At 37.9% G+C, this 10726-nt stretch overlaps 1 protein-coding gene across 1 annotated transcript; it reads left to right on the top strand.

Moving 5' to 3' along the window:
- Nucleotides 1-470: 470 nt before the first annotated feature.
- Nucleotides 471-7352, top strand: LOC140878354 (F-box protein CPR1-like). The gene is made up of 4 exons (XM_073281955.1): nt 471-732; nt 892-1474; nt 7093-7258; nt 7323-7352. The coding sequence occupies exons 1-4, from the start codon at nt 471-473 to the stop codon at nt 7350-7352; spliced, it is 1041 nt and encodes a 346-aa protein (XP_073138056.1).
- Nucleotides 7353-10726: the final 3374 nt, after the last annotated feature.

Raw genomic sequence — 10726 nt, 5'->3', positions numbered from 1 at the left:
ACATGCGAGAAGACTTTCTTCTCCCATTTCAATCAATCTATTTATTTTAAAACAATTGAAGTGTACGATTTCTTGTCGTAGTGTTCTGCTTTGGTGCTTCCCCAATTTATCTAGTGTGTTCGAAGCTCTATTCCCCCCGCCTCCCCACAAAACCCAATTTTTGTACATGTCGAAATGCTTCAAGAAAATTTACTCCAAATAGTTTCGTGTAATTTTAATTCAATGATTAATTTGATTATCATGTTACACAAATTTGCACCAAAGATACGATTGGATTTCGTTAATCTCATCCATCCAAGTAATAGTAACTTTACAAAACATTTCAAATAACAAGTTTCCACTCGATGAGTAAAACGTACGATTCCATGGAAAAGCTATTCACCAAACTCATATATAATATCCACTCCAGCAAAGGGATTCTACATAGAAACCTCAAAAGACAGAAGCTAAAAATATGAATTAAGCAAACGATGTGTACAATTAGTCCATCCTTGCTGAATCTACCATCAGAAATTATTATCAATATTCTGTCGAGGATTCGTATCAAAACAATCCTAAGCTGCAAATGTGTTTGCAAACAATTACTCCACCTACTCTCCACTCCTCACTTTGCCGAATCCCATCTTCCTTTTTCAACCCCTGGCCTGCTAATCTTTCAATCTGGTACAAACCACAACTTATGCCAGATATTCGAGTATGAAGACGGAACACAGCAATCTTCACTTAAGTCCAGTGATGAAATTTGATCCCACCGTGTGTATAGGCTTACCTGATCATGTCAATTTTGGGATAGTGGGTTCGTTTAATGGTTTGCTTTGCCTACATGAGTATAAAAAAACCGAGAGTATGATGCTCTATACATATGCAATCCCATCACACGTGAGTATATAGCTCTTCCAAGGATTGAAGGTTTCGTGGAACATCCTGACACTTGGGAGTATGGATTCGGTGTAAGCAAGATTACTGGCCAATACAAGGTTGTTAGGAATGTTCACAGGAATTCAAATGAAACTGAACCATGGCGATCTTGCGGTACTATTCAAAACCACGAGTGTTTGGTATACACACTTGGAACAAGGTCATGGAGACGCCTTCAGCCAGGCCCTCCATTTGGCCATTATGAGCTTTCCCGTAGTTTGTTCTTGAATGGAAATCTTCACGGGGTTGTACAAAATCATTGCGGCTCTGACGAGAGATTTATAACTTGTTTCGATCTCGAATCCGAATCGTTCAAGCCCTTTCCTACGTTTCCACCACCACCAGTTCCACCGGTTGTAGGAACCTTGGGAATTTTGGATGACTGCTTGTGTCATGTGGACATTAGATCCGAAGAAAACGAGATAACTGCTATATGGGTGATGAAGGAATACGGGGTGGAGAAATCTTGGACTGAAATACTTGTTATTGAACAAGTAGAAGAATTCCCTTCCTCATATTCTGACTTAGTTTACCCAATCAAAGCTTTTAAAAATGGTGACCGATGACATCCCAAAAATTTCCTTCCAGCGTGTGTATTTTCCGTCTGTGTTTGCCTGAAAGTCATGAAAAAAACCGGTTAGGGGCGCCAGGATTTCTCCCGGCGTGACCCCTCCGATGCCTAAGTCAGGCAGAGAAACATGGGAGAAAACTAGAAGAAAATGTGAGAGAACATCATGGGGAAGAAAGTGTCTCTTCCCACGTTTCCTGTAATCAAGAAGAGAACAGTCTATATAATAAAAACTTCCCTGTCCTTCAGATAGTTGAGAACGTGTGTTCATGTCAGGCGTGTAGTCCCTAGTGTAAGCCCATAACTCAAAGGGCAAGGCCCATGATCTGATTGGATGCGGCCCATGATCACATAATACTGACAAGCCCAAGCCCGATTGCAGATAGTGAATATATGCGAGGCCCATATCCAATAATAATTGTAGGACATCACTTACCACCAATAATATGCTTGCTATCACATATCCCGATCTAAGTTTATGCGAAAAAATAAATATATCCCGAGATATTAGACGATATCTCGGGATATATCCCATAACATCAATACACCCCCCTTAAGAAGTCGGGCTAGAGTCACCACTCGCTGTCCCGATTTGTTCACTTCCTCCATGAACTTAGACAAGAATGCACCAATCACCCTCCTGAATCGATCAGTCAGGTAAGAAGATTCCATGCATGCAAGGCCGAGAGAATGGCCATTAACTTGTGTTTGACGAGGGGTCGAAATAATATAATAACTGTTGAAGAACATAAAATCCTCGGGTTTGACTCGATATAGTCGTTGGTGAGTAAATGATCAAATAATCTCCCATGCCAAGTCAATAGACTTGTAGTGCCGAATGCATCGGGCTTTGGTAAGTGCCGGGGCATTGAACCTCCCGGGCTTATATATGCCTTGGGCTTGAATGGGTGCCGGGGCCTGGAACCTCCCGGGCTTATATAATGCCAAGGGCTTATATATGCCTTGGGCTTGAATGAGTGTCGGGGTCTGAAACCTCCCGGGCTTATATAATGCCAAGGGCTTATATATGCCTTGGGCTTGAATGAGTGCCGGGGCCTGGAACCTCCTGGGCTTATATAATGCCAAGGGCTTATATATGCCTTGGGCTTGAATGAGTGACGGGGCCTGAAACCTCCCGGATTTATATAATGCCAAGGGCTTATATATGCCTTGGGCTTGAATGGGTGCCGGAGCGTGGAACCTCCCAGGCTTATATAATGCCAAGGGCTTATATATGCCTTGGGCTTGAATGAGTGCCCGGGCCTGGAACCTCCCGGGCTTATATAATGCCAAGGGCTTATATATGCCTTGGGCTTGAATGAGTGCCGGGGCCTGGAACCTCCCGGGCTTATATAATGTCAAGGGCTTATATATGCCTTGGGCTTGAATGAGTGCTGGGGCCTGGAACCTCCCGGATTTATATAATTCCAAGGGCTTATATATGCCTTGGGCTTGAATGGGTGCCGGGGCGTGGAACCTCCCGGGCTTATATAATACCAAGGGCTTATATATTCCTTGGGCTTGAATGAGTGCCGGGGCCTGGAACCTCTCGGGCTTATATAATGCCAAGGGCTTATATATGCCTTGGGCTTTTCTGGACTGCCATGACGGAGATATTGCCATGGGCTTTTTCTGGACTGCCATGGCGGAGATATTGCCATGGGCTTTTAAATGAGTGCCCGGGCCTTGAAACTCCGGGACTTTAAAATACAGATGTTAGGGTCTTACTACTAAATTGCATGCCCAAAGAATAAATCCTGACGGGGCTTACTGCTAGATCGCATGCCCGAGTAATAAATCCTGGAGGGGCTTACTGCAGATTGCATGCCCGAGTAATAAATCCTGGCGGGGCTTACTGCTAGATCGCATGCCCGTAAAATAAAACCTGGCGGGGCTTACTGCTAGATCGCATGCCCGATAAATAAATCCTGGCGAGGCTTACTGCTAGATCGCATGCCCGAAAAATATATCCTGGAGGGGCTTACTGCTAGATTGCATGCCCGAGTAATAAATTCTGGCGGGGCTTACTGCTAGATTGCACGCCCGAGAAATATATCCTGGAGGGGCTTACTGCTAGATTGCATGCCCGAGTAATAAATTCTGGCGGGGCTTACTGCTAGATTGCACGCCCGAGAAATATATCCTGGAAGGGCTTACTGCTAGATTGCATGCCCGAGTAATAAATTCTGGCGGGGCTTACTGCTAGATTGCACGCCCGAGAAATATATCCTGGAGGGGCTTACTGCTAGATTGCATGCCCGAGTAATAAATTCTGGCGGGGCTTACTGCTAGATTGCACGCCCGAGAAATATATCCTGGAGGGGCTTACTGCTAGATTGCATGCCCGAGTAATAAATTCTGGCGGGGCTTACTGCTAGATTGCACCCCCGAGAAATATATCCTGGAGGGGCTTACTGCTAGATTGCATGCCCGAGTAATAAATTCTGGCGGGGCTTACTACTAGATTGCACGCCCGAGAAATATATCCTGGAGGGGCTTACTGCTAGATTGCATGCCCGAGTAATAAATTCTGGCGGGGCTTACTGCTAGATTGCACGCCCGAGAAATATATCCTGGAGGGGCTTACTGCTAGATTGCATGCCCGAGCTCGGTGTGACTGCAAGAAATCATAAGACCGAGGAAGAAATAATCCAAGATAATAATATCTCATAATTTGAATGCATTATGTAGGATGCCAAATCTTGAAAATAATTCCGAGTCCATAGATTTCGGCTTATGAATGCAAAATATAACAAATAAAATACCCATAGCCTGTGAGACTCATCACAACCACATAAACAATTGCCCTTTTGCGACAATTTTCAAATAAATGTTTACATCATGCCTCGTGCGCAATAGACTTTTAGCAAAGTACTGCCCATCATTTCAATATTCAGCCAAATTAAGTTAGTGGATCGAAGTGACAAGGCACTAATTAATTAATCCATGCATTGCCTGATCCAATCCCATGAGGGTGCTTTTAGGGAGTGAACGGTGCAGTCCCGCGCATACATTCATGCAACAAATAAAATGAAATTAAGACTTATCCCTTATCATAGGCGAGTGGGAGCATAGTGTCCCAGTTTTTGGAAGATGTCAGCAGTGTGGTAAGAAGCTGAAATGAGCCTAAAGTACCACAATCCTCCAAATTCTCTTGGCTATACTTCGTGCTCTGTCTAGCATTAATAATGTGAGCCGGGAAAAATGTAATTTGTTTAGAGTCCAATATAATGAAGATGCCAACAATAACTCTCATAATGAATTAAAGCTCGGAAATGCATTTGCTGAAATAATACTTTTTCACGCTCTAAATCCAGCAATTAGAGATATGAGATAATAATAAAATAACTATTAATGATCACCGATTTGTGACGTTGGGCGATAAAGGTGACATGACAATATTGTAGAGTGTCCTGTCTTATGCTCGAAACTCAAGCAACTCGATGATGTGCTCTATAATTCCACCAAAATCTGGAGCATGGCACGTGGGCTTTGAGGTGCAATAAATTTCAGCATTTAAAGGTGATAAATAAGCTTCCAATTCTATACAAACACCAGCTTCAGAGTAATAATGCTTGTCCCCACCATTATCATATTAATGTCCTGCAAGAGCATGGACTGCCAACAACAAAGCATCCATAAAATCGAAAAAGAGAAGCATGTGCATGCAAGATAGAAGCATATAACAAGTAAAACATGCATATCTTATAAAGCTCATCATACCTCCATAAAATATTTCCCTTCCACCGCGACTCCATGGTCACATATAAATTCATTTTACATATTGAAACCACCATATTAAAATAATTCTCCAAAGATTCCCGTATTTTACCTCCACTAATGCTTCATGGATTTATGCAATTTAATATTAGAACTATCCTCGTGAGTGGGCTTCTTTGTTAATTATGTAAGCAAAAGTATATTGCTCAAGATAGAGTTTGATCCATTAAACATCAATATGAAATCTATCTTCCAAACCCAACCAAAATATCCCCTAACACAATTACGCCTTGCGAGCTCCAGTAGGAATAAACAATATATCATCCCAACATAGGTACCCAACATCAGATGAAACGTGATTAAACTAGCAAGATGAGATTCTTGTTGTTTTTACGCTAAGAGAAAAAAGACTTATCTCTTCAAGTTGGTGCTCATATCAAGTGAGATGCTCTGGATTTTCATTTCTTCCTCTAAAGACAACTCAAATTTTTGCTGGGATTCTCGAGTTCCGTTCGTGACCCTGGCAACTTTAACCACAAAGTTTCAATTCCCAACTCACAGCTCGGGCTCGAGCTCATCCTTTGACTCGAATGTTTCCATCCGCGCTGCCTCGGTATTAAGAGATGATCATCTCAATCAACATGAATTCCTCGGGCCAGCTCTGGAACAAAACAGAATCCCGAGTCACCGGGAACCTGAGGCCATAACACAAGCACTTGGCGAACAAGAAATAGACAATCCGTCTAGCAGCACAAGGGGATTGTAAACCAGCTCCAAACCCAATCCAACCAATTTCACATCAACCATTAAGCATGCCTCAAGCAATCCAGCCCTTTCCTGAATCAATTCGAACCTGCCTTACACCATTGCGGGAACGCAAGCTGCCGAAAGGAGGGGAACGAGGTAGCAGGGGATGCAACACGATTCTCGCCTCCAACCCATGTAAAAACGCCTTCGAAACAATTTTACAACACACAAAACCCCAGCAGCTACACAATCCCCAATCCGCCACCAAAATCTCACAAAAACACGAGTTAAATCAATAAAAACAAAACCCGAAACCCCAAGCTCGATTCACAGCAGCCGCCCTCTACCAAGAAAATTTCTGTGCATCGTGATTGAAACCCCACGAGAAGCCGAGATTCCAATGAGATGAAGCAGTTAAAATCGAGGGATGAAGCGGCAAATAAATCAATCCAAAATTATTGTAGAAGCAAAAAGAATTGAGAAGAAGCGTCCCAGAAATCTCATAGTTACGCTCTTTTTTTTTTCGAACGAGAATTAGGGAGAAATTAAATCTACGTCTCAGACTCAATTTCCCACAGACGGCGCCAATGATGACATCCCAAAAATTTCCTTCCAGCGTGTGTATTTTCCGTCTGTGTTTGCCTGAAAGTCATGGAAAAAACTGGTTAGGGGCGCCAGGATTTCTCCCGGCATGACCCCTCCGATGCCTAAGTCAGGCAGAGAAACATGGGAGAAAACTAGAAGAAAATGTGAGAGAACATCATGGGGAAGAAAGTGTCTCTTCCCACGTTTTCTGTAATCAAGAAGAGAACAGTCTATATAATAAAAACTTCCCTGTCCTTCAGATAGTTGAGAACGTGTGTTCATGTCAGACGTGTAGTCCCTAGTGTAAGCCCATAACTCAAAGGGCAAGGCCCATGATCTGATTGGATGCGGCCCATGATCACATAATACTGACAAGTCCAAGCCCGATTGTAGATAGTGAATATATGCGAGGCCCATATCCAATAATAATTGCAGGACATCACTTACCACCAATAATATGCTTGCTATCACATATCCCGATCTAAGTTCATGCGAAAAAATAAATATATCCCGAGATATTAGACGATATCTCGGGATATATCCCATAACATCAATGACATATTGCTGGATTCCAACAATTGCAACCTGTTCTATTACAGCAGTAAGGCCAAAACTTGTGAAGATGTTGATGTAATTGGGATTCAGAATGAAGGAGGCTGGATCGCCGCCATACCTCACTCTTTGAGCTTTCTGTCACTCAAGAAATTCAATGGTGAAAAGGTAGTATCATTCTCATAATCATCATGTGACACTGTATATTACGGAAAAGTTTATGCTATCCCAGGGACACTTGGTGTGGCGTGGCAATCCGTGATTGGTTAAAATTAGTGGACTTGGTGTGGCGTGGCAATCCGTGATTGGTTAAAATTAGTGGGCCCCACATGGGACTCACTAATTTTAACTAATCATACTCTGCCACGTAATATACATGTGTGATGCATTGCTGCATATATATGATGTAAATATTAATTAAATAATGTTTATTGCAGAATTTTATCACCACGAATGAGTCTTGGTTACTGAATCAGCAACCAATAAATTAAATATGATCAGTACTCTTCTCCAATTTTAATTAATTAATTAGTTAATTTCTTGTCCAATTTTAATTAATTAGTTAATTTCTTGTCTGATCATTAAATATGAGGCTAAGCCTCTATTTCTGCATATGCAATGGATTTCAGATGGATTTTCGAAGGTTTAGGCTGTTTTGCCTTGATTATGATTATTTTATATTGTATCATGTCCAAATTCTTCATAAAAATTTGGTCTTAATAGGCTTGTCCGTTTTGTTGTGTTGATGAGAATATATAGATATAGATATAAGTGAGGTCGTGATTATTATAATTCTTTTTTTTTTTTGAAATTATCGAACTTCGAATTGAGCTCGAACTCGAATATATTTTTATCGAGCCGAATTCGAGCCTTAAAATTTTATCATTATTCGGCTCGATTCGGTTTTTTTTCACCCCTATCATGCCAATGAATTGCATCCCCATGATTATAATTGTTTTTACCATTATATCCTCATGTAAACATTTTTCTTTTCTTTCTTTTTTTTTTTTTAAAAAAAAACAGTAATACATTACTTTTTTAGAGACAATAGGAAATTGAGATTGAAAGGAGAGAGCGACAAATGAATTGTAACGGAAAATAATTTTTTTAAAAAAATACCTAAAAATAGAGTTTGTTTTTTAAGCTTAAAAAATTAGAGATTTTACTTGACAATATATAACAAAATGTACCCATTTTAAAAAATATATAAAAAAATTATAAATTCGTCTATCCCGTGACAAATTCACTATTTTACAAAATCATTAACGTGTAATAACTTTCGTTAATTATTATGAGAATGATTAATGTATAATAAAAAAATTGATTTACAAAATAACAAAATTAATTTTTAATATTAATATCAGTATTTTGTTATTATCATTATTTAATTATTCTTAATATTGTTGTTACCAATATTATTATTCTTATCCTTATTATTATGAATTTATATTCAAAATTCTTGTTATTAATATTATCAATATATTCAACATTAATTTAATAGACTTATTTATCCATTTTTCATTCAGTAAGCTATTATTAAGTTTTTTCTAAATTTTTTTTATTATTTTCTGATATTTATTTATTCATTTGTTTATTATATTTAGGCCAGATAATTATATACACACAGTGAGGATATTTTAGTTATTCATGTTATTACACAAAATTAATCTATAATGTTTAAAATCAGATAAAAAAATCTTATATTTTATCCCACCATATTATTTATCCCTATTTCTCATTTGTTAATTACTCTAACGGTTAACTTTTTATTAATATCATCATACGTATACTAAGTGGAAGCATCCAAACAAAAAGGGACACTTTTTATGCTGTGGTACTGTAACATAAAATACTATTTTCACTCAAATCAATATATATTATATTACACAATTTTTTAACATCAACTGAAAAAAACAAAAAAATTTAGGTGAAAAATAATATTTCTACATTAAAAAGAAAAACAATATTTTTTCATGAATCCGATATCTTAAAACAGATTGGAGTGTTTCGAGGATTATACGGACGACGAAGAAACCTTGCAGAAGACTATCACGTGACGAACGGTGTGTGTTGAAGGACTGGAGGCTGCCTATCTAGGCAAACAATCACAGGATAGACTATTTTTGCCTTGATCGGTTCGAAATTCGATGCACCCAGGTCACGCTCGTACGCTTGCACACAAATCAAGTTTTTTTCAGTGCAAATCGGGCACTTGATTTGCACCCCTGCACAGAGGCGCGAGACAGTCTCTTGGCCAATTATTATTACACTTCATAAGTGTAACACAATATAAGCTCACTCATTAAAGTTTATTTGTTTTATGTGGGATACTCGTTTATTATACACTTAACTATCTACTTTAACCAAGCCTAATAGTTTAACCAATTTTCATTCGCATAATGAAAGCGTGTACCCTAAACAGTGTGTTTGGATGTCGAAAAAATGAATTTGGAATTGAAATTGGATTTGGATTTTAAAATCCATGGAATTGAAATTTCATTTTGTGTTTGGCAAAAAGTTAAAATATATTTTGGAATTTACTAGTATAAATTTTGAATAAATGATATTTTATAAAAAAAAATTATTAAAAAAAGTTAAAATTTATAAGTAAAGTATATGAATTTATTATTAAAAATAAATTTATTGCTTTATAAACTCAAATCCCATGAAATCCCGTGAAATCCGACCAATTTTGTCAAGATTTCACTTAACTAATTGAAATCCTATGAAATCCCACCAAATATCAATCCCGTTTTAAAATCTCAAGTTGTCAAATACTAAAACGGTATTTCTAATTCCAAATCCCACCAAATCCCGTCCAATTTCCGTAATCCAAACACAGTGTAATTCAAAAGCCCAATATCCTAATTCAAAGTCCAACAATTTGAAGGTTTAGGCTGTTGCGTCTCGAGTGTGATTATTTTATGTAAATTTCGAAATGCTTCAAGAAAATTTACCCCAAATAGTTTTGGGGATGATTTCATGATACACAAAATTGCACCAATTAAAGATATGATTGGATTTGGTTAATCTCATCCATCCAACTAATGTCAACTTTGCAAAAGGTCCCACTTTTATGAACCAGTACTATATTTAGGGCGCGTTTAGTTGTCGTGATAGGATAACAAATTGATTGATAATTTGGTTGATAATGAGTTTGATAGCCATGATAAAATGAGATTGTGGGTGAATTATATTGTTATCCATTTTTTGGTAGCATTTTTACTAATACAACCCAATCCATTCTAGCAAGGATAAAGTGGTACTATGATTGGTTTAGTAAACCATTCTCACACCCTAATATAAGTCATCCAGGCCTTTATCACTTTCAAAAATTTTAATTATACCCTTTTCTCTCTAACCAATAAACCACATTGTTCATAATTTTATTTTATTTAATTTTTTTATAAAATAATATAACTAAGAATAATATAAAGAATTAAATTAATAATAAAAAAATTACGAATATTTATGTATTAACAATAATAATGAAACAATATTAAATAAAGAATAAGAGTGAAAATAATGGTAATCATAAATAAAAATAAATTATTATGAAATGATCATTTCATAATACGGAAAAAATTTATTATTAATAATTAACGGTAAATTGCTGAAAAATCTCCAATCCAAACA

The sequence above is a fragment of the Henckelia pumila genome, chromosome 2 (genome assembly GCF_033568475.1).
Source record: "Henckelia pumila isolate YLH828 chromosome 2, ASM3356847v2, whole genome shotgun sequence".
Classification (NCBI taxonomy): Eukaryota; Viridiplantae; Streptophyta; class Magnoliopsida; order Lamiales; family Gesneriaceae; genus Henckelia; species Henckelia pumila.
This window is presented reverse-complemented; position numbering and strand designations above follow the sequence as displayed.

Coding starts and splice junctions, on each gene's coding strand:
- LOC140878354 (XM_073281955.1), top strand. CDS start 471: ATGTGTACAATTAGTCCATCCTTGCTGAATCTACCATCAGAAATTATT. Junction 733..891: donor GCAATCTTCACTTAAGTCCA/GTGATGAAATTT, acceptor GTGAGTATATAG/CTCTTCCAAGGATTGAAGGT. Junction 1,475..7,092: donor ATCAAAGCTTTTAAAAATGG/TGACCGATGACA, acceptor CCATAACATCAA/TGACATATTGCTGGATTCCA.